The sequence below is a fragment of the Dermacentor variabilis genome, chromosome 7 (assembly GCF_050947875.1).
Source record: "Dermacentor variabilis isolate Ectoservices chromosome 7, ASM5094787v1, whole genome shotgun sequence".
NCBI lineage: Eukaryota > Metazoa > Arthropoda > Arachnida > Ixodida > Ixodidae > Dermacentor > Dermacentor variabilis.
Window position 1 is genome coordinate 128,393,659 of NC_134574.1, and position 22,140 is coordinate 128,415,798.

Sequence of the window (22,140 nt, forward strand, 5' to 3'; positions counted from 1 at the left end):
CTATGGAACTTAATAGTGAAAAAACTGTTCTCTTACGTATAACTAGAAAAGTCTCCCATTTTGCTTCCTTACTTTCTTCGCGGCAACATGATTTTGGAAGTTGACAAATATAAATATTTAGGCATAACACTCGACAATAAGTTAAAATGGTCGGCTCACATTACTAATATTTCTACATCTGCATTTCGAAAGCTATGGGTTTTACGAAGAAAGCTAAAAACTGCCCCTGCACACATAAAAAAATTGGCTTACGAAACTTGTGTGCGGTCTTTACTTGAATATGCTTCAGTAGTGTGGGACCCATACACAAAAAAAGATATAATGATCCTTGAAAAAGTCAATAGGAAAGCGGTTAGGTTTATATACGGAAAATACAAAAGGGAAGACTCTCCTTCGCAGTTAATGATCTCAAATAACATTCATACACTAGAAACCCGCAGAAAGATTAATAGATTGATATTCTTGAACAATAGTTTAACAGGAAAAAATAAGCTCCAGCTTCCAGAGTGCATTAAGCGTCCTCTAGTGAGAAGGACTCGGAGCGTTCATGAGCATTCACTTGCTCCCATCTTCGCCAAAACTAACAGCTTTAAGTACAGTTTTTTCCCTAGAACAGTACAAGATTGGAATTCGTTACCGGCATCTGTTTTTTCCTCACAAAATTTTCTGATGCGTTACATCGTCTGCTTACCTGATATGTATGTTTTGTATCCTTGTGCTGCTAATATTGTATAATTTTATTCTTTTGGTATCCGTATGCTGCTAATATTGTACAATTTTATTCTTTTGGTTTATTCTTTTGATATATGTGTGCTGCTAACATTGTATACATTTTATTCTCTTGGTTACGTAACAATGTAAATTCATTCCTGCTTGGGCCAAGCAATGGCCTGCAGTATTCTGAAATAAATAAATAAATAAATATCCCAGCTGCCTCTGTATCCCTGAAAATGGACCCCAATATTCATTAACCTTTAAATAGGGTCGGCAAGCTAATTTTAGTGAGTTGTTTCTTACTACCGAAACAGAATGCTTCTGTTTCAAGGAAATTGGTGAAACGGCTCTAAGGAACAGAAGTGGCGTCGATGCCGTGTAACGTTTACGTACAGTGAGCGTGAAACACCCAACCGCAGTAACTTGACATCAAAACCTAGAAATTTCTCAGGGGAAAACAACCACAAAATGTTCAAAGTGTACCCACGCGAGCTAGCTAGTTAGATTTAAACATTGTAATAATGCAACATGCGGGTCTAGAACAGGTGGCGCCGACTGTGAAAGGCGCAGTTTGAGATTCTTTGTGAGCGCGTGCCCGCGGCTTGCGTTTCTGAAAGGTTTGTTTGAGGTTAACAAAAATGAGAGGTTTGAGACCATCTTTGCTGGCTACGTTAGAGAGCAGTGGCCGACATCAGATTTTCCGCGATAACTCCCGATATGAACGTTAATGAACTCTGAAGCACTCATTACGTTTTCTAGTTAATGTCTTTGGAAGGCATGTTGTAATTGGTGAATTTAAATCGGACGCCATTCAAACCATAACTTTTCGTTATCGGAACTCTGTAATTGGCACGAGTTTTAACACTTGCAATCTGCAACATTTATGTTTATATTCCCGCACGCCAGATTGTTTCGGCAAGGGAAACTCTTACTCGCAACCACATTGCATTTCGTGACAAATTTAGAGTGCCTACATAACAAAGCTTGCGCGATATGCACAGTTTCGACTAAAAACTAATAACTTCAGTCACGGCATTTATTCCAAATTCTGCGAAGACAGCATGCCCCGTGTTGTTGCAAAATCTTGTTAATGTTTATATTCGACATTTATTACCATGCAAGTTCACGCATCCACCATTGCCATGAAATATTGTTAGCAAAGACCATCCTTAAGAACCTACTTTCAGTAACCTCACAGGGTCATCGCAGAAAAACATGAATAGGCACTTGACATTTTCAACAAAACACAAAACTTTGACATGAACTATTCGCGTACAGACAAACCTACTTGGCAGAATACAGAAATACAATCATGATTGTACAGCCGTACAATATAAAAGGCTCTCGCTCCATAAATATTCCGGCACAGAAGGAGAGATGAAAGTCAAATACAGCACACATCTCGACGAACTCGATCTTTAAATTTGCTTTTGAAAAGAAATGCAACGCTGTGAGGTCTCGGCAAGCGTGCATAAGAAGACATTTTTACGAACAATGACATGAGAGTAAGGTTTGCCTACACTTCTTTCTCTTGAAACGTTTGCGAGACGCACGAATGGTCTTTCTAAACAACCGTTGTCTCTATTTGCGTGAAACCTGCTGCAGTATTATAGAAGAGTAAGAACCCAGTGACAGTTGGGAGAAGACTTTTCTGCGAGAAAATATCGAATAAATTTGCTTATTGAATATATAAATTGTGGGAATATACCGAATAAATTTGCTTTAAATTAGGCATCGAATTTGCAGACTTCCCTCTAACAAAAACAAACAAACAAAGAAATGCACTTTTATAAACTGGCACGGATCAGTACGCCACGACCGAATGCTTAGTCACGTTGCTACCATTCCTCCACACTCCTATGCAAGCATTACTTTACAAATAAAGAAAACTGCGCTTTCTACAGATACGTTTTGGCAGAACGCACATAAACAAAGTAGTTATTCAACGTAAATTTATGAACGTATAGTAATCAAGTTGTCGTGACAGAAGCAGTGGAAAATCTTGCTGTCTCTTTCTGCTGCGCAATTAAAAACTTCTACATTTGGTACTTCGCTTTTACTTACACATTAACTCAGTGACTCAAAAGTATAGACCTTCGCTGAAAACAATTTATCTCGTTTCAATGCAGCACATTTTATTCGAACAGTGGTGGACTTGGTGGCAATCTTCCTGCTCGCCTCAGGTAGAAGTCCGTGCTTTGGGGGCAGTCCTTGAAGTCGGCGGCTAGCGCGCTGTGCTTGGGCGATGTTGGTTTTGTCCTCGGGCTTTGGGCTTGGATCGCGGATTTGCGGGCGCGTTCGGTACATGAACGCACAAGCACCTCCACCAGATGTCACGTGGTGGTGACGTTGAAGAACACAGTAGCAATACTGTGAAAGACAAAACTAACTTTTATTGGGCAAACCTGTGCCCACAAAAACAAGCTACACTGCGGCGAACACGGTCGGCGATCGTCGAAAATCTGCTCAGCAGGTCAAGCGCGTCGGCTTTTATACAGCAGTCGTCGAATGTTCCAGACTAATCGTTGGGACCCGCGTGCCTTCCACAAAGTTCTACACCGTTCGCGTCAGGCGATGAAACCAGATAATACAAGGTTCGGCGACAACAGACAGCGGATAGAAGCATCGATAACTTTCCAGAAACTTCGGATACTTGCAGGCGCGTCCCGCGCTGTGCGATAACATTTGTTAGGCGGCGAAACGTGATCGCTCGATAAAGATAAGTACACGTTGTTGCGTTTCGCCTGCGACACGTGGTTTTGCCGGCGCGACTGCGGCGGGGCGGCAGACATTTTGGCCCGATCGTCGTCGCCGCAACGCTCATCGCCAGGTGTTTCCAGGCGCGACTGCGGCGATGCGACCGCAAAGGATCACCCTCTCCTTCCAGTCATTGTGCCTGAACCAGGCGATGCGACAGCAGGGGCACCCTCTCCTTCCAGTCATTGTGCCCGAACCAGGCGATGCGAAAGCAGGGATCATCCTCTCATTACAGTCATTGTGCCCGACCGGCAGCGCTACGACAGTGTGCTACGACATTGTGCTACGACATTGTGCTACGGCAGCGCTACGACAGTGTGCGTCACCATTAGCCCATTGTACATTCACGTGCTCGTCTATTGAGGGGTTCCTTCTTGCCCTCAACTGCGAGCGTATAAGAACAGCTGCCCCCGGACGCCAAAAGGAGGGCTCCGATTTCTTCTGTTGAGTAAAGTGCTCTCCCGTCTCTCTACTTCGGTCAACCTGACCGCCAACTCTTTGCGATGTTAAAATAAACAAGTTGTTTTGTTGTTACCAGTCGACTCATGCTTTGCCGGGACCTTCGGATGCTTCCAGTTGTACCCCAGGCCGCCAGGCCAACGCTACCCTTGGGGCTTGCGACCCAGGTACAACCACGGGCGTCAGCGCCGAGTTCCCAACAGATCGTACCAGCGGTGCGATCCAAACATCTGGTTGGCAGCGGTGAGATCGCCTCCGACTTCAAACAACTGTCTGCCAGCGGTGGGATCGCGACAACGTGTCAATATTGAGAAACATGGTGGGAATATACTGAACAATTTCCTTTAAATTAAGCTTCAAATTCGCGAGTTTCCCTTTAAAAAACAAACAAACAAAGAAGCGAATTTTTATAAACTGGCACGGATTAATATGCGATGAGCGAATCGAAATACTATATAGGTTGTTTCGGCACGCTGCTACCGCTTCTGCAACGTCTCCTATGCAAGCATTCCTTAAATAAAGAAAACTGCACTCTCTGAAGAGCACTTTTCCGCAGAACTCACGTGTAGTGATTCAACCTAAACTGAGGAACACATACTAATCAAGATGTGACAGAAGCATCAGAAAATCTTGATGTCTGCTTCTGCTGCACACTTTTACTTATATATCAATCAATCCAATGACTCAAATATATAGAACTTTGCTGTGACCAGCTACACAATTTATTTCTTTTAAATGCAAGAGATTTCATTCAAACAGGAACAGAGGGTTGATCAACAAAGATGAGTGCAGAAATCAGTTCACTTGTGGCCTAAAGCTTTCTCAAACGTAATCACCATACCAGTAATTAAAACTGTCGGTTATATTATGTTACAACAATCTCGTATCTTTTTATGTCAGAAAGGTCAGAAATGTTGCAATTCCGCAAGAAAGTCTGCAAAGGTGTCATTGCCAGACGGCGTGGCCCATTCTCCCGGCATACCCATTCTGGCAGATCAGCGCACCCTTTGTGGATCAGGTTGCACAAAATGGCGAACGCGTCTTCTTTTTCCATCACACCTTGCGAGTCCTCGGAGGTGACGAACTCCACGAATTCCGACGATGACAGCGCCAAGAACCTCAGCTTCGGCAGGAAGGCGGCGACGGTCGTCCTGAAGTCCACGGCACCCGACTTGCAATATGATCGCGTCCACTTGAGCGCCGCACGAACCATCAAAATCTCTCGTACATATGTCACCTGCGAATATATTTGAGAATACTTGCCCGAATATATTTGCCACCTGCATTTATATTGCTGTAATTTACGTTGTGCAATATGTTGCCTCAAGAATGCAAGTATAAGGTGCTGATAGCCTGTCTAAACTTAGCATTAAGATTAAGCCGAAAGCAAACGGGGCAGTATTATTTGAAGGAATACGTATCTGCAGTCATATAGGAATACGACAGAATATTGGCAAGTATTTCCAGGACCTCATGATTGCATTCTGTGTACCATAACCAAATTGCAAATCAAATCCCATCGTAACAGTTCTTGTGCAGGCGCGGGGTAATACAACGCCCCCCCCCCCCCGAAGAACGACGGCGAACCGACCACCGAGGCGCAATCCGTGGAGTTTTACTGAAGTAGCGGAATTGTCATTCTACAACGAGAGAACGCTTCCAGCTGCGACAGCTCGCCAGTCCTCAGCGTCCGATGTCAGAAGTAAATCGAGTCACTAGAAACGTGGACCAACGACTCAACTTTAACAACGTGGGAGAAGTTCGTTGATGAAATCAAGAAGTGTTTCAGGGATCCGGCGGCTAAAAAATGGGCACAGCGAGCATAACTTCCCGGTGCACAACATACATCGAAGAAGTGCTTAAGCTTAAGCTGTACCAGGCCCTGGAACCTCAAATGGCGAAAGAGGTCAAGATCAGCCACCTTCTAAAAGGGATAGTCGAGGATCCGTACCAGGGACCCTATCATGTAAAATTCTCAAAATGTGTTTTCACACCAATCCCCTGACGCTCCATTTACGTAACTGCCGACACAAGCACCGGGCGGTGACCCGCAGCGTTGTTTCATCCGCCCAATCAAAGACCCTCCTCCTGTATAGGCAGTCGTCTTTTGTTTGTCTTCAAAGCAGATATAGCATAATCTGTCTTGACAGTTTTCTCTTATCTAATTGGCTGACAAGAGGGAAGGAGTACGCAGCAGTGGATAGGGTTTTGTCGGGTACAAGCTAGCACAGTGAAAGTAGGTGATCGGATGAGCAGGGTGGTGCATGCGTCCGATACCGGGCCGATACCGCTACCTCTATAAATATTTGTACGGCAGTAACAGTAAAGGTGTTAGCAGTGCGACAAGAAAACGCCCTTAATGGTATAAACATTTTTAGCGTTGGATTACGGTCTACGTCGACCAAGTGACGCATTATGCTGAATCCGCAACGATGCCAACGGCCACGACTATCGATGTTTCGTGCTTCCTGCTGCCCATTGTTATAATGCGATGAACAACAACAATAAACCGTTGTTTACCGCCCCTTCCACTTCTTTACGTTCGTCCAGCGCGTAGCTTCCTTGACACCATTCTGCGTTTTACTAATCACCTGAACTATTCTATCGCCCTGACACTCTTCCCTGCTGAGGAAGCACGTGACACAGCTCAGATCCGTACGCTTGCCTCCCAGCAGCGGTCCAAGATCAGCAACGACTTCTAACAGCGGGAAGTGTCGTACGGCAAGGGTGACGCATGGCTTCCATGCCACTTCGCAAGCGCGGTCTGTGCCAGAATTTTCTGGTTCGGTATACCAGAACTTTCGTCATCGCCGATCGCTCACGTGATGCGACGTACGCGATCGCTCGTCTCGTGGCTACCGTTGCAAAGCGCAGCTTGTTCACGTTAACCGCGCAGTTTAAGGTTTCAAGCTCATAATCCTGCTTTCTTTCTGTTCTAAAGTAACCTGGAACATGCTTCTTAATCTTTTATATGCACCGGTTAACATTCACCTTGTCTATTGTAAGTTAATACGGCACGCTGGGGCGAATTGATAGAAAACACAAGCACACGATTTCGTTGACATTTCTCAACACGGCAAATATTAATGTCTGCACGATCTGCGCGATGACTACAGAATAACTCCGGAACAATTGCTTTTGACCAGGTGAACAGACGAAAAAAATATAGTGCTGTTCGGAGCAGCTTACTCTCTAAAGTAGCTCCACCTTTCAAACTTTGGCAGCCGCTCGCCCGCTCTTCGCCGTTCTCTCTTCTCCAAGCCGCAAGCTGCGCTCCTCCTACTTCAGTAGCCCAGTCACGTGACACCGCGCGCTCACGATTTTTTGTTTCTTGCTCGGAATCGTGCTCGGAGGATTGCAGCCCACGCTACAGTAGAGTTTCGTGCTAAGCAATCTTGGCATGAAACTCTCCTCGTGCTATTGACTGTTACCTTGTCCAGAACAAGATGCGCTGTCTCGAGACGGCTATTGCAAAACGTATCGGAACGCAGCACGTCTTCGCCTTTGGTAAAGAGCACTGCCTCCGCCACTTTGTCCAGCGATCCATAGCCGCTCTCGAAGGCACAGTCGAGCAGGGGACACGCTTCCTTGGCGTCGACGTGGTCGCGAAGGTAGGCCAGGCACGCAGTTGCCAGCTCTTCGAAGAGATATTTCTCAGCTGCAGCATTTGTGTGCAGGGCTTCAAGACAGTTTTCGATCCTGGCCCCTCCCGCGTACACGTACCTGCAAAACAAAAGCGGGGTGGCAAAATAGCTGTCACAGACGAACGCATCACCAAATATACAAGGGCAGATACACGGGTAAGTCCCGGAGGTTTTCTTTTTCCTAAATGGCACAATAAATTATACCGACGTATAGCATGACAGGCAAATAAAGAAAAAAAGCCTCGTCGTCTATAATGTGCATCTGAAATTTAAAACACGATAACACAGGCTAATAATATAACCCCTGCAAAGAGATAGCACGGGACGAACGGTTAAGATAAAATAATCATATAAACGAGTGCCAAACATACGCCACCTTATCATTAAAAAGCTAGAAAAAAAAAGATACCCGACATTGGCTGTAGCGTGCGGCGGTCTCCACTCGCCAAGGGCGCACGCTGTGGTCAGCTGCAATGAGGCAAACAGCATTTAAATTGTGCTCACAAAATGTTCGTTTTTTTGTTGTGGTTTCTTTCTTTTTTGTCTTCAGGAAGCACTTCAAAAGGCTCTTTACACTGCTGTTGCTGGAGTTGCATAGTTAAGTTCGATTGGTGGACTTAGTGCAATAAATTTAAAATTTATGGAGACGTTTCCAGTGCAGCAGGTGAATAATAGGACATACGAACTCTAGAAAGGCGTGCTACAGTTGGGCTCGTCCACGCCAATCAATGCATTGGCCGCGTTTCTCACGGCTTCCAGACAAATCAGTACTGCACGGAACTAGCACTCAGATGGATCAGGGGGCGGTAACGTAGCATCACACCTGTACACAGGTACACAATGTGAACATGAGAAATATCACTTCTTTCGCAAGCGCTTAAAGCTAAAAATATTGCTGGCGCAGAGTGGACTAGCGTCTCTCTGAAGGGAGAATAAGGTTACCTGCGATTGCTTGAAGCGCGCAAAATTTTTTGTCTTAAAACCTGGACGCAAACGCAGGATCGCAGCTGTCACCTTACATTGTTTCCAAAATGAACTTTTAATATGAATTAAGTCTTCTATACCTTCCTAATAAAGATTTATTCTTAACCTGCATGGACACTACACGAACAGGCAATGTTTTGCTAGATGTTAGCCTACATTATAATGTTGAAAGAACACCTAAACAGCATCAATATCTCTAGACTATCTTAGCGACAATTTTAGCGACCTTCGAGCAGGATATAACGAAAATTTAGCGACTTCTTTGTCTCAGTATAGTGTCATGTTCGAAGAAAGATGGCAACGTTGTTCATCAAACCAATCAATAATTAGTAGATATGCTAATATAGCTTGGACTAAAATTACATTTTACTTTTTTGTATAAATGCGCTCTCAACTACCGGAAACATAGATAAAGGTGTTAAAATCTTACGCAGTGGGAAACGGCGTTGTGACATTACAGGGTTAAATGAAACTTTCTTTGATGTGTGCACAAATACTTATTTACACTGTTCATACGAGTACATATTGCAGGGCCTCTTCCTTCCCGAGCAGGAGTACATAAAAATAAAAAATAAGATAGAGCATGTCATGGAACAGATATTTAGGACTTACAGTTAGAACTTAGGTTACAGTTAGGACTTACAAAATGCGAAACAGTATTTTTCAAGCACGAAACGCATATCAAATATGGTCAATCAACTCATGGTCTACTGTGACAATTTTCTGCAGTTACAAATTTTCACATCACATCCTCGAACGCAAAGTCGTATAATCAGTACTATTACGCTTCGATTCACTGCTTATTTTCAAGTCATACAACATTTATTAGTACAGTGGAATCTGGGAAAAACCAAATTCGCTTAAAAAGAAATGCTCGATAGACGGAACGATGATAAGAACTTGCCGCCAATAGGCATGATGTTAACAAAGTTGCGTTATATGGAACGAAACTTTTTGCGAAGTCCGGTTAAACAGAACTTCAACTGAAACCACGATACCTAACTTATTGCTGCATGCGACAGAAGTCCACCAAACATGCCGAATGGTGATATAGATGGCAATGAAAACTCAATCCATCACTAAGTTGCGGGAAATGTCATTGTAATTAAAGATGTCGATGTGGAAACAGCGGTTCAATCACGAGGACTTCGCTATAGGCCAGTAATGATCCCCGATGAGCAAGAGAGCATTAGGGGGTCGGTCAATTGTTGCGGTTAGGCTGCCATTACTGCTTCGTTCACTCCGTTCCGATAGTTATGCAAAAGTTTTCCCAGACATTAAAATTAGTACGCCCACCAGCTCTACCAAATGTGAACACGGTGTCACCTATAGGCTTCTCTTAAGACTACGGCAAACAGCGCGAAAAACGGCCGTACGACAATCTGAAACATTTTAATGAGTAACTTCCTATCAAGGCTGTAATGAACTTAAACAAATTAACATATATCGTTAGTCACGGACAGCATGCTACCTAGTTCAACGAAAAATAAGCAACGTGTCCCGCATAGTTCACCGATGACACCAGAAAAGCCTATTACATGTCTCGTATAAAGCATAGAAATTTGGAGAATGCTAGTGTTAATTTTTAGGATGTGCAAAATTACCCTACACGCTTCAATGCTTAGGTGCACGTCACAAGTAGACTGCCGCCATTTTGTCCAAATGTGAAACGCCTGCAGTCTTTGGTCCTTACTGGGCAGTGAGGAAACTGCATAACACTTGTTAACAATCCGAGAACGAAAGTTCAGCAATTTTCATTTAACTCCGAAATAATACACACACTTCAAAATTTACCCGCACATAGCCTTTAACATTTTCGCCACTTCCCGAATAAACATCTTGAGTCATTAGATTTTTTGTAGAATACCGTCCAAACAGACATGACGTTATTGAATGCTTCTAGTCGCACTAACAGCTTCGTTGTAAAAGGACATGATGCACTATTTTACAACGATCCAAATTGAGATAGCCGGTACGCTGAAGCGCTTGGTAAAAGAGTCGCCTATTCTTTGCCAACAATGCACGCAGGTCATTTCTGGGCCCATGCCTTGTGACATTCGAAAAGATACATAGTAGGGTCACGCCTGTGACAACGGCGAATGAACACGGCTGCAAAGGACTCACTTCAGAAGGCCGTAGAATCCATCAGGGTGGAGGTCCGTGATGACCACGGTGTCCTTTTCGGCAAGCTGACCGTAGAACATGGCTTCGAAAACTTCGTTACTCAAGGCCAGTAATTGCTTGTGAGCCTTGAAGGTCTTCGAGATGTCGAATTTTTCCGATTTTACGACGAATTCGACATCGGCGTGTCTTCCGCTTTGCAGGAATTTCTCCACGTTCAACTGCAAATCGACATCAGCTCTCTCAGGAGCGTCTCTACAAAACTTTTCGGAATTGGCCACCACGCAAGTTGATTTCACTGTAAAGTTTCTCTGCGCATAAACAAGACAGTCCACGGCGCGTGTAAGCCATACGTGTCCTGGTTTACCCAATTACGGGGCACCCCAGACGTGGACGGCTTTCAATGGCACTTGACATCTAGCGTCACTTGTTTCAAAGTGGGCGGATCAGATAAACGGATGCAGCCGTGTGTAACGCAAATACTGCAGCAATGTGCCAGGGACTTATAACGCCATAACGCCTTTTTTGCGACACTGGCTAGCGTTACGCACATAGGAAGTCTGCAAAAAAAATTTAAAGAACACTCACAGGCATTGTCGTCCCCGTCGTCGGCTGTCGCTCGATATAACGGAGAGGGTGGGCCCAGTCAATCCGCGAAAACCAGTCGGCACTATCAAACGGGCTCGTTTCCATAATATTCGGCTGGTCACTATGGAAAAACGCAGTTTTGACATGGCGTTGAACCTGTTCACATGGCAACATACAGAACCGGTATGAGCCCGGCACACACTTATCTTTATTTCGTGAACGTCTTTGACTCGCTCAGGCCCTCCGCGTGCGTGCGCGAGCTCACCGCGGCTTTCCCTTCCCGCTACCCTACCTCCCTCTATCTCATCTTTCTGTTCCCTCTTTCCCCTCCCCCAGAGTAAGGTCGCCAACTAGGTACATATCTGGTTAACATCCCTGCATCCTCTCTTTATTTCCTTCTCCTCGAGCTCAGCAGCGCGACTACACAACCACAGATCCACCGCCGCGCTACCATCACTCTATACGCTACGTCTAATACGCTAACAAAACGCACATCACGGAGTGATGAGAGAAAGACACAAACGCACTTAACCACAAGTAAAAGCCTACATCCTAGTACGCATGTCGCTGGACATGCTTAACCTGCCCAAGGTGAACTTCGTACCGAGAAGAACGCACAACGACCTGGCGTAAGGTTGCGCTGGTAAGGTGACATACGCAGGTACACTGACACGAAAACAACAAACCAACACTTAGAGGTCTGTCACAAAGGTTTGCGAAAGATGTGATTTGCGAGAAAGTTTAATTCAGGCGAACCATAGCCACACACATAGCGCCTCAAATTTAAGCTCACCAGTGTGTAGTAGTTTTTTCCGACCTACACAGCGATCCATTAAAACAAATGCGTCATGCCTCAACCGAGTAGAAATGCGCATTTGTCGTGGAATCCGTGTCCCGTCAACTTGTGTGACCGGCTGCACCTTGCGTAACGTGTTATACACACCGACACAGATTGTGTGCCAACTTCGCAGCGCCACCATACACAATGCGGTCATGCCACGTAACGACTGGCCCTCGTCATAGCACTTCTGCGAGAACGTTTACAAGCGAATCCACAGTCTAGAAATGTTGCGCCGAGATAGAGAGCGGTGGCTAAAATAAACAAAACTACAGAAGCGATGATAATGACAGAAACTTACACTTGCGTGTACGTCGTACGGGTATTCATGATGCGAACTACAAGGTCAAAGCGGGGCCAAACGAAAACGATGCAGGACAATACACGTGAGAAAACGACACTTTGTGCTGCACAGCTAACCGGAGCCTACCGAAACACAGCTCAAGGGTTGGAACAGATACAACAAACAGCTGTGGTGTAAATAGGCAGAGCAGCATGACTGATGAGAATGGAAGAAACTCGTACTTACGTGCACCTTGTACAGATACTTACGGGGCCACGACGTTACGGCAACACCAAGACGATGCACGAATGCCCACGTGAGAAAACGATACCATGCGCGGCACAGCTGACGGAGCGCTCCGACGCACAGCTGGCCCCCTCTAGCCGCGCATACACACGCACACACACAAACAGGCGGGCGTACGGTCCAATAGGATTACACTGTTACATTAGGTTCGTAAGCAGTTGCAAGAGTACGACGAGGGAGGGCGCCACTGCCTGCCTCCCAAGCGCCAAAGTACGCCGCACGGTTTGTATCAGACGGTGGAGAGTAGTGTACTTGTGGAGCGAGACAAAGCGTTGGGTTCGGCCGCTGCGATTAACCCCAGCAACACGGGTGATAACGAAACAATGGAAAATAAGCGGCTGTTACGGAACACGGCTCCAGGAATACCAGGACGGGGAGACAGTTTAGCTAATACCTGTCACATTCAGTTTCGCCGTACGTATTGCATCATGTTTTGCCTTGGCTGCGGCGGTTCTGCTCAGATCGCGGGTTCGATCCCTTGACGCGGTGTGTGCCTTCTCGCGAGGGCGGAGTTCGACAACCTACGTGTGCCCAGCTTTGACTGACTGCACATTATAGAACTCCAGGCTATCAACAATTATCTCAAGCCCTCTACAGCGTTGTTTTTCGTGTTGCTGCTCTGAGACTTTACGCTGGGCCAGTCCTCTGTCCTGAAGCGTACGTTACGTGCGGAGCGCACGTCGGCGGTTTTCTCGTGGACATGGGACGCGCCTATGCTTGTCCCGCTTTTTGTGAAGTGAAGTGAAGCTTAATTCTTCTTTTCAAGGAAAAGAGGAGACCGGGACAAAAGGAGGTAAAGCCTGACGAGGCCCCGGTATATCCATACAGTTGGCAGTAATAATATAAAGGCAAAAAAAAATTTACATAGAAGGCGCGAGAAATATGTCGAAACAACGCTACAATGCGCACAGTGAAATTTAATTCGGGAAAAAGACAAACATGTGCAAGGTAACATGCAAGCACTCAAAGTTATACACGTACAAATACAATGCGTACATGACTGCTGAATTAAGAGACGAAAAAATGCAACTGCAGCACTTGTCCGCCACAAACATAGAGAGAAACTTATGTATAGACAAACGGTAGATAAATTTTCTTACATTTGAATTTCGCCTTCAATCAAACGACGTTTCGTGTTTTTCTTGAACACATTTTTAGATAAAAAGAAAATGAAATCATCTGTAAAGGGAAATTTGTTGAGGGCGTTGGGTACTTGAAAATTTCGCTTTTGTTTACCGTAATTCGTGCGTGTTCGCGGTACACGAACGTAGTTTTACCTCATGAAGCTTGTAACTTATAGTACTGTCAGAAATAGAGTACAAACTGTTTCTATGAATGTATTGCAACAGCCGTAGATAATACACTTCGTCAGCTTGTAGTATGCTATGTTCAACAAACAAGGATTGTGTACGTAATTTATGTGGTGCTCCGCAATAGCCCTCAATGGCACGCAAGGCTCTATTTTGTAGCAGTAGTAGTTTATGGTAATTTGAAAATTTTTTTGTCTCTTTGCAATTCCCAAATCTTAACGCACATGAAATTTCTGCTGCTATCTTGTTGTGGTTATGCTGCCAATGTAAGAGAGGCGGCTGTCTATCTTTACGCTTACAGCAAGTACTTTTGACTGCCGTTTGAGATCCAACTTCCCTGAATAGCTGTAGTGTACGCAGTAATTTCATCCTAAATCTTGCATCATCGACTATACAGGCACGACAAATTCGAAAAATTGCGCGGATTTGACGTATTGCTGACCTCACGAAGCGCTTGGTGTGAGTGAAGCGCGATGTGTTGCGTGACGGCGTCCAGAAACAGTTATACTGCACTCGCAAAGAAACGCGCAAATACAATACGCAAACAAATACACGCGCAAAGAAACTTCTCCACCGTAGTGCCTAGGCAGAGTCACAAATTCAAGGAGCAAAGGCCTCCAAATCTTCTCTCTCGCACCCGCTCTTACTCGCGCCTGCGCAGAAACGTCGAGCGCCGTCAAAAGCGCCACACCCCGCTTTACCTACTAGCAATTGTAAAAACGCGGTCCGGGCGGGCGCGCGCGGCTACGCTGCAGCCACCGGAGTAGAACACGCCCCCTTTCCGTCCCCTGGCTCCGGAGCCGTGCGCGCGACGGAAGACGGCGCGCTTCCTCCCGCCTTTCCTCCCTTGCATGCACGAGATAGAACTGCCATCGCCGGCTCACCCTCGCGCGCTTTCACCCGCACATAAAGCACACGGCGCGCCGCGACCATTTTATCGCCCTTGGACTGTATATACCGAAGCTCACGGTGACGGCGATACTTACTAGTATTGCGCGTATCTCCTTTCAACGAACACTATAGCTCCTACGCGCGATTGGTAACGTGCGATTACTTCGTTTAATTACTTTCAATGTCGTAGCGCACCAGATTCTATCACTTCTCATCGCTTTTGATGTACGCCGAGCTTGTCCTGATATCGATTTCATAGCGGAACTGCGGTTCCAGAGCCCTTGCATACCATTTAGCGACAACGATGACGCATCGTAAATGCAATGTGACCACTTTCCTAACATACTAGAAACACAAAAATACCGACAATAATAATACATCCTAAAACATACACATAGAAATCACCATGGCGGCAGTTCATTAATCGCGCACCCGTTTACGAACGCTTTGCTGATGCGCAGACTCCAACTTGCGCTTTGGATCTGGGTAATTTCTTAAAAGCTAGGCTACAATATCGCCACATAATGCTACATTCGAATTTTTCTTATTGTTTCCTCTATGACTCTCTGACGTGTGCTTGCTCTCGCGTCCATTAATTCTTAGTTTTCTTACAGCGGTACCGCCCCCCCCCCGTCACACACACACACGCCCTATCCCTGTTATATAACACAGAACAGGACATAGGCAGGGCCGATAACCATCAACTCCTTTATTTCAGACAAGATATATCGTTTGCACCTATATGAACAGGTTCATTACGGAAGATCTGTAAGAGGCGAGCCCCACATCTCATGGAAGGAGCGAGGGAGCGGGGAAAGCGCGACGTCACAGTTGCGCACGGAGGAAAGCGCTCGAACAGGTGGCCGGAACGTGTCACATCGTCTGCCAAGTGGCCTGCCAAAGCGCAGGGACCTCGAGCTCCGGCACACTGGGGCCAGGGCCGGGGTTCGAGAGAGCAGGAAACCAGTGGTTCGTTACCAGCGTGCCCGCGGAGCTTAAGGACGGGCTTCGACATGGACTTTCGGAGCGCTAATTGTTTAGAACGCGAGCGCATGCTGCTGGTAAGTCGACGCGAAGTGGAGCAACGTCGAGCGATGGCGACGAGCACCGAAGGGTTCACGGCGAACCTTTCGTCCAGAAACCCGAAGCGGGGCAGCGTCGACGGGCAGTCTCGCACAGTCGTGAATCAGGGTCGAACCTACCCTGCAGTAACGGCGGGCGTCTATGCCTTTATTAATGTGCACAAACGTGTCCTGGTAGAGGGTCGCGCACGATTGTCAGCCGCTTCTTTTCAAATTCTTGAAGTGCCTTAAACGTTGAAAAAATTAAAATAGTGGTAGCCCATTGGGCTAAGCGTTGATGCAGTTTGGCGGTCAGCATAGGATCTGGCAGATTGTCAGGTATTTAGTTGCCTTTTTCTTGCCACTCTTTCTCCACACATCCATCGTGGGAAAAAAAAAAGACAGCCTTTGTTATGTCCCAATAAGTGAATAAATAAACATCATCTCCAGTTTGAATAAAAAAGCATGGATGGATGGATGCAAAACTTTAATAAGGTCCTGAGGAACGCGACTCAGCGCGCTGCGGGCCGCTCCCACGTTGGGACAGTCAGGCCTTGCCTGACCGCCGCATCGTGGGCCCTCTGGACAGCCCATAGTTGCGCCCCGGCATCGGGACTCTTGATAGCGGAGAGCCACTTGTCCTCATTGATTTGTTCCGTGCCTCGTAACGCAAATTCAGATATTTGGCCCTACATCCCTTCTCGATCCGCTCAACCAGAGTGGCCAAAACCTCCAGAAATGGGTGTGTGCCTCTGTCAATGTGGATAGAAAAACGCACCCACGCGTTATATCATTTGCAATATGCCAGCGCATATTGCGCACCCAAGCAATTTTTTTTAAAGCTTCTTCAGAGGACATGGTCGTATTGACATACTTTAGCTCACTTAGTGTTGTGGCGTGTTCTGTGCACATTGTGTGTATATCGTGCACTGGGGCATATCGTTTTATTTTTTCACCGTGCCCGTTTTGAGTGGCGTTTCAGATGTGGCGCCAGGCGAAGCTCTTCGGGATTTATTAAAGAGACTCTCTTTCTGTCTCTCTCTCTCTCTCTCTCTCTCTTTCTCTTGCGTTTGTGTGTACTGTGACGTAAGATATATATTACAAGTGTCGTTGTTCTCTCTGCTGTACCTCCTCTCCTCATCATTCATCCACCGGAATGCCTCAAGCATCGCCTCGGACCTCGGGGACGTCGCTTTGTCGACGTCTGAAAGTGCCCGAATTGGTGTTTTAAATATCGAAGTAGGTTGCCAACGAGGTAGTGCATCAACCTGTAAACATTTCGTGACATTTGACAGTGTGACCTGTGGGGTGCGTAAACATTGAATCAAAAGTACAGGTTCGGGCAAAATAAAAAATAAATTGAATTCTACGCGTCCCATCGCTTCGCTCGATGCATGCATTCAAACGTGCGTGTTAAATCTACGCAATTTCTGTCTTTCGTTGCTCTTCCGTCGCTTTGGAAAAAAAACGCGATGCCGTCGCAAGTCACAAACGCGTATCCGTTTCGAGTAGCCCGAAATCGAGGCGTAAGCAGCTCTATCAAACTGCGACCTAAAGAGTTCGCGTTCTAACAAATATGCTTAAGCTGCGCATCTGCAACTTCTTGTTCTCTCTTGATCGCCAGAGGAAATTTCGGTTTCGGCGGCCCGGCCATCGAGTGAAACGTGTTCATGCCTCCTTGTGCGCGCGCTTAACCCCATGCTTGTAAGTTTAGTTAGTAAGGGAATGTTTGCAAGTTTATTCGGCCAATAAAGCTACTCTCCTTACTTTGTATAGCTGTTTACTGATTTGCTATCGCAATGTGTGCTTCACTTTTCGAACGAAACCGACTTTTTCTGTATATTCAAGATCCGCTTAACCGGAGTCTGCTGCATTATTCATTTAACTTACTTCAGACCAACACTTAGGTCCAAGAAGGAGGGCCAAAGAAAGCACTTAATCAGTGACCCCCGAACATAATAAGTACGGTAAAGCAAGCACTCTTCCTTTGGTGGAAAAAAATTCCCCTTTCGAACCATGCACCTCGAACACCACTTAGCAAGACGAAAGGCAATATTGCATGCAGGGCAGTCCTCTTACGGGAAAGAAGAAACGGTCAAGTACACCTACGGGGCCAAGTACATACAAAGGCCGGCAAGCGGCAATGCGCCCCAAGTGTAGTAAACAACCAAAATGAAGAACTCGCAGCGGCCACGGTGCAGGCTGCAGACATTACGGAAGAGGTAGCAATAGACCTAGCAGCCGCCACGCGGTCAGCTCAACAGACTGCGTCATGATCCTAAAAAAAAAAAAAAAATCTCACGTTTTTCGTGCCAAAACCACGATATAATTATGAAGCACGCCGTAGTGGGGGACACCGAGTCAGTTTTGACCTCCTGGGGTTCTTTAACGTGCAGACCCAATGCACGGCATACGGGTTCTTGCGCGGCACTCCGGAGTGAGATGGAACATGGGGCGCGCCGTAGCAGACGACGCGATTGTCGCCACCCTGTGTGGTGAGCGAGGAGGAAAACGAGACACACTAGTCTTCTAAAGACCACGTGACCACCACTTCCGCTTCCGGTGACATGCTGCGTCTCGTTTTTTTCACACCCGAATCCATGCTGCGCTCGACTACTCTTGTTTCCTTTAACTGGTCGTAATAAAAAGTTCCTGTGACCTGCCATTCCTGGGACTCACGAGGTGTTGAGGACTCATACATTAATTCTTGATTACTTTGTTTTATTCATGTCATCATACCTAGCCTTATTGCTGCAAGGCATAAGCAAATTCTGCGCTATGTCATGGCACCATCGATGAGGCAACGTGCGATTTTTTGGGAAGAACATTAGTATCGAGATGGAATATCTGATATTCTCCACCCTTCGTACACTCGCAATAGTCTCATTCTTTATGTCGAAGAAGCCGTATTCTAGTTCCTGCAACTTCGCAAATACAGGGTGATCATTTTTAAGTTATATAAAATTTTTAGAAATACCCTGTTGCATACAACATAATTGCAGTCCTTCAGCTGGATTGTTCAGAGAGGCGGATATTACATGCACGACAAATGGAGACGCACATTCAGTTAACTTACTAAAATGTACTAATTATCTTTTCAAATAATTACCTCACCGCACATGCTGCAATTTACGAATTGTAGCCGGTGAGTTTGCGAGGTGAACAGATTTGGAATGAATTTCCAGAATGACTCCACTTTGGAGATAGGGTCATCAAGCTTTCCGTAAAAATGTACTGTTGTTCCACTTACTTTGTTAACAAAGTGTTATTTTATGCATTGAAGCACAAACGTATAACTGAAACGCGCCTGTGTCTCGCTCCACTCTGGCAAATATTATCTCGAAACTGGTGTCATCTTGGAAATTCATTTGAAGCGAACACGTCTTGTATTCTCAGCGGCTAGATTTCGTAAATTGCGATATGTGCTGTAAATAATTAAGCTAATTAGTGAATGTTGTTGATCAGTCGAATATGTGTTTCGATATCTCGTGCTAGTAATGTCCACCTCTCCGAATAATCCTGCGCAAGGCAAAGAATTACGCTATTTGTCACAGGCGATTTTTTTTTTCATTCCATAAAACTCAAACGTGGTCACGCTGCATGGATTTCGCACTTAAAATTGTGCACTGCTAGTTAAACCACACGCGTCCCACAGCGAACGGGCAAAACATGAGTGCATGCAACGCGTCAGCCTTCCAGCACTCTGGCTACATTGACGCGTGACGAAATGACAGGTTCGGAGTGAGAGAGAGGGGGGTGAGTCACGCGCTATCACACCGAAGATACAAGACAGGTGCAGCGTTTACAGTCGGGCAGTCAAAGTCTATCGCCTTCAGGTACAGCAAGAAATGGCTCGCGTGAGCTGGCAAGATGTAAGGCCTAGATTGCCAGGACCTCTGCTTCCGTAGAATGCCGATAGTGCAGTCTACCCAGATTGATAAAGCCTCAGTCTATCGTTACAATTGCCAGTTATACCACTGCATATTTCGCCATCGGACGCAACACAGTTGTGTCAAATGTGGTCTCGGAGTAGCCTTCGCCAACTCGTGCAGCTATCGCATCGGAATGGCTGACTCACCCACGTGAGCCAAGTGCCGATGTGAAGAGCTCTATCGGTCATCTTTGCTGCGAAAATGGCCGCCTCCACGAACAACGCCAGACTTGCCGATGCACCTTGAGAATAGCACACCATCGTCAAAGTTCGCCACGCGGCGGTTAGTAGACGATGAGGTAGTCGAATTGAAGCGTGTATAGTGACATTTTAAGCTTCCACGAACAACATGAATCGCACGACAGGGTACACTTCTTTATAAAGTTGAATGTGTATTCACGCACGGTGTGTCTGGGAACGCTACGGGACTGAGAGAATGCAATGTTCCCGCAAAACAGTTAAACACGCAAGCACAAAAGAAGAGTAAACGATAGGCGAAAACTGTGAACCCGAACCAACTACGCAGCTCGCCACCCGCACTGCTACAAGAGTGCGTTTTTTTTTCTTCGTTTATTTTCCCCTTGTCATTGCCTCTGAATATATGGGAAAATATCATTTCATCTTATTGTACCGTTCTCGTTCTTTTTTTTTTTTCATATGATTCTTCCGCGTTTCCTCGCGAACTACTAAATAATTGCACAAGGTTCTCCTAAGTCGATCATTTTATACATCCAGTCAACATCGTAAAGTTGTTAAGATATCGGCGCAACACTGCACTTCTTTCACTGTCTTCTAAACGGTCACCGTTTTCCCCGTCAACCCTGCAGGCCAATGTTCATGTCAGCAGTATAGGCAAAGGTATGGCGCAGCCTCCAGCAGGACTTTCCCTCTCGCTAGAAACGCCCCGTTCACGGGCTCCGTTCGCGGAACATTTCCCATTACACGGACATTCCGAGGGGCCGTTTTGTTTATTCAAAAGCGCAGCTTTCTTTCCCCCTTCCTTCGTCTTTTCCACTGATGCTGTCGCTCTCTTGCACGCCGCGTCTGCGATTCTTTCAGAGTGTGTATACACATGGCAGAAGCGCGGCAGAGAATAAATGCGACACCATTAACTTGTTCGGACCTTTGCAACGCGTCACCGCAGTGCTATCTGGAGCTCCCTTGGCGTCTACGCGGTGCCATCTTGACGGCTGTAATTATCAGTGACCCCAGCACAAGCAGCGCAGAAGCGGCGGCGCTTGCCTTTGTACTAACGTGGAACAAAACAGAGGGTATCTAGATAGAATTACCGGGAAGAGGGGGAAGAGGAGGCAGAGATTGGGTAGAACCGACGCCGTCGCGAAACGAATGAATAACAGCTGTGCCACTGTTCGCCCGCAGTCCCCGCACAAGGGAAGGGGTGGCGGAGATAAAGAATAGTTGACATGGAGCAGGGAAGGAAACCTATACTATTAGATAGGACAGCGGTTAAGGGGAAACGGGATAGATTTAAGTTCAAAGTACGGGATGGTAAGCTTCTGCTATTTCTCATAAAACGGACACCCTACAAATATGTCACGCGGACAACGTGTGCAGGGCGTGCAGAAGCAGAGCGGCAATAATTATAGCGCACCGCGGAGTCCTATGCGACACTACGGAAGCGGTCGCTCATTTCTGAAAAAAAAATGAGCAACATGCAAATATGTCCAGCGCACAACTTATGCAGGACGTGCAGGAGAAGAGCGGCAATAATTAAAGCGTACCGCCGGGTCGTAGGTGACACTACGGAAGCGGTCGCTCGTCAAATCAACGCTTCCGTTAATAGTTAATAGAATAGTTGACTGTTGGGCTAGTTGGTCGTCCGTATTCGAAATAGTAACTTAGCGCGAATAAAACCACGGAAACAAGAAAGACGGACAAGGACAAGCGCTTGTCCTCGTACGTCTTTCTTGTTCCCGTGGTTTTATTCGCGCAAAGTTACTACTTGAAACACCGGGGTAGCTTTGCGGCAATGGCATTGCTCGAGGTCGCGGATTTGGTCCTGACCGCGGCAGCTGCATTCCGACGGGGGCAAAATAAAAAACGGTCATGCACTTAGATTTAGATACACGTTAGGAGAACAACACCATGGCGTCAAAATGTATCGGGAGCCCGCCACTACGGCGTGCCTGATGTTGTCTCGTGGCATACGTCCAGTCTGTGTGCGTGTCACTTCGTGCTACAATCCAAGAATGTGTTACCGTACCAACTCGCCCAGCTTTCTATCCTTTTGCT

General features: G+C 46.2%; 1 protein-coding gene across 1 annotated transcript; it reads right to left on the minus strand.

Moving 5' to 3' along the window:
* Nucleotides 1–4,795: 4,795 nt before the first annotated feature.
* Nucleotides 4,796–11,273, minus strand: LOC142588849 (BTB/POZ domain-containing protein 6-B-like). The gene is made up of 4 exons (XM_075700669.1): nucleotides 11,268–11,273; nucleotides 10,683–10,900; nucleotides 7,362–7,653; nucleotides 4,796–5,167 (listed from the first exon to the last, which is right to left on the minus strand). The coding sequence occupies exons 1-4, from the start codon at nucleotides 11,271–11,273 to the stop codon at nucleotides 4,796–4,798; spliced, it is 888 nt and encodes a 295-aa protein (XP_075556784.1).
* Between the last annotated feature and the right edge of the window lie 10,867 nt (nucleotides 11,274–22,140).

Excerpts from the sequence above, each read along its gene's own strand:
- LOC142588849 (XM_075700669.1), bottom strand. Across the intron at positions 7,654-10,682 it reads GGATTCTACGGCCTTCTGAA|GTACGTGTACGCGGGAGGGG; the intron begins GTGAGTCCTTTG and ends TTTGTTTTGCAG. Across the intron at positions 5,168-7,361 it reads CGCATCTTGTTCTGGACAAG|GTGACATATGTACGAGAGAT; the intron begins GTAACAGTCAAT and ends ATATATTCGCAG.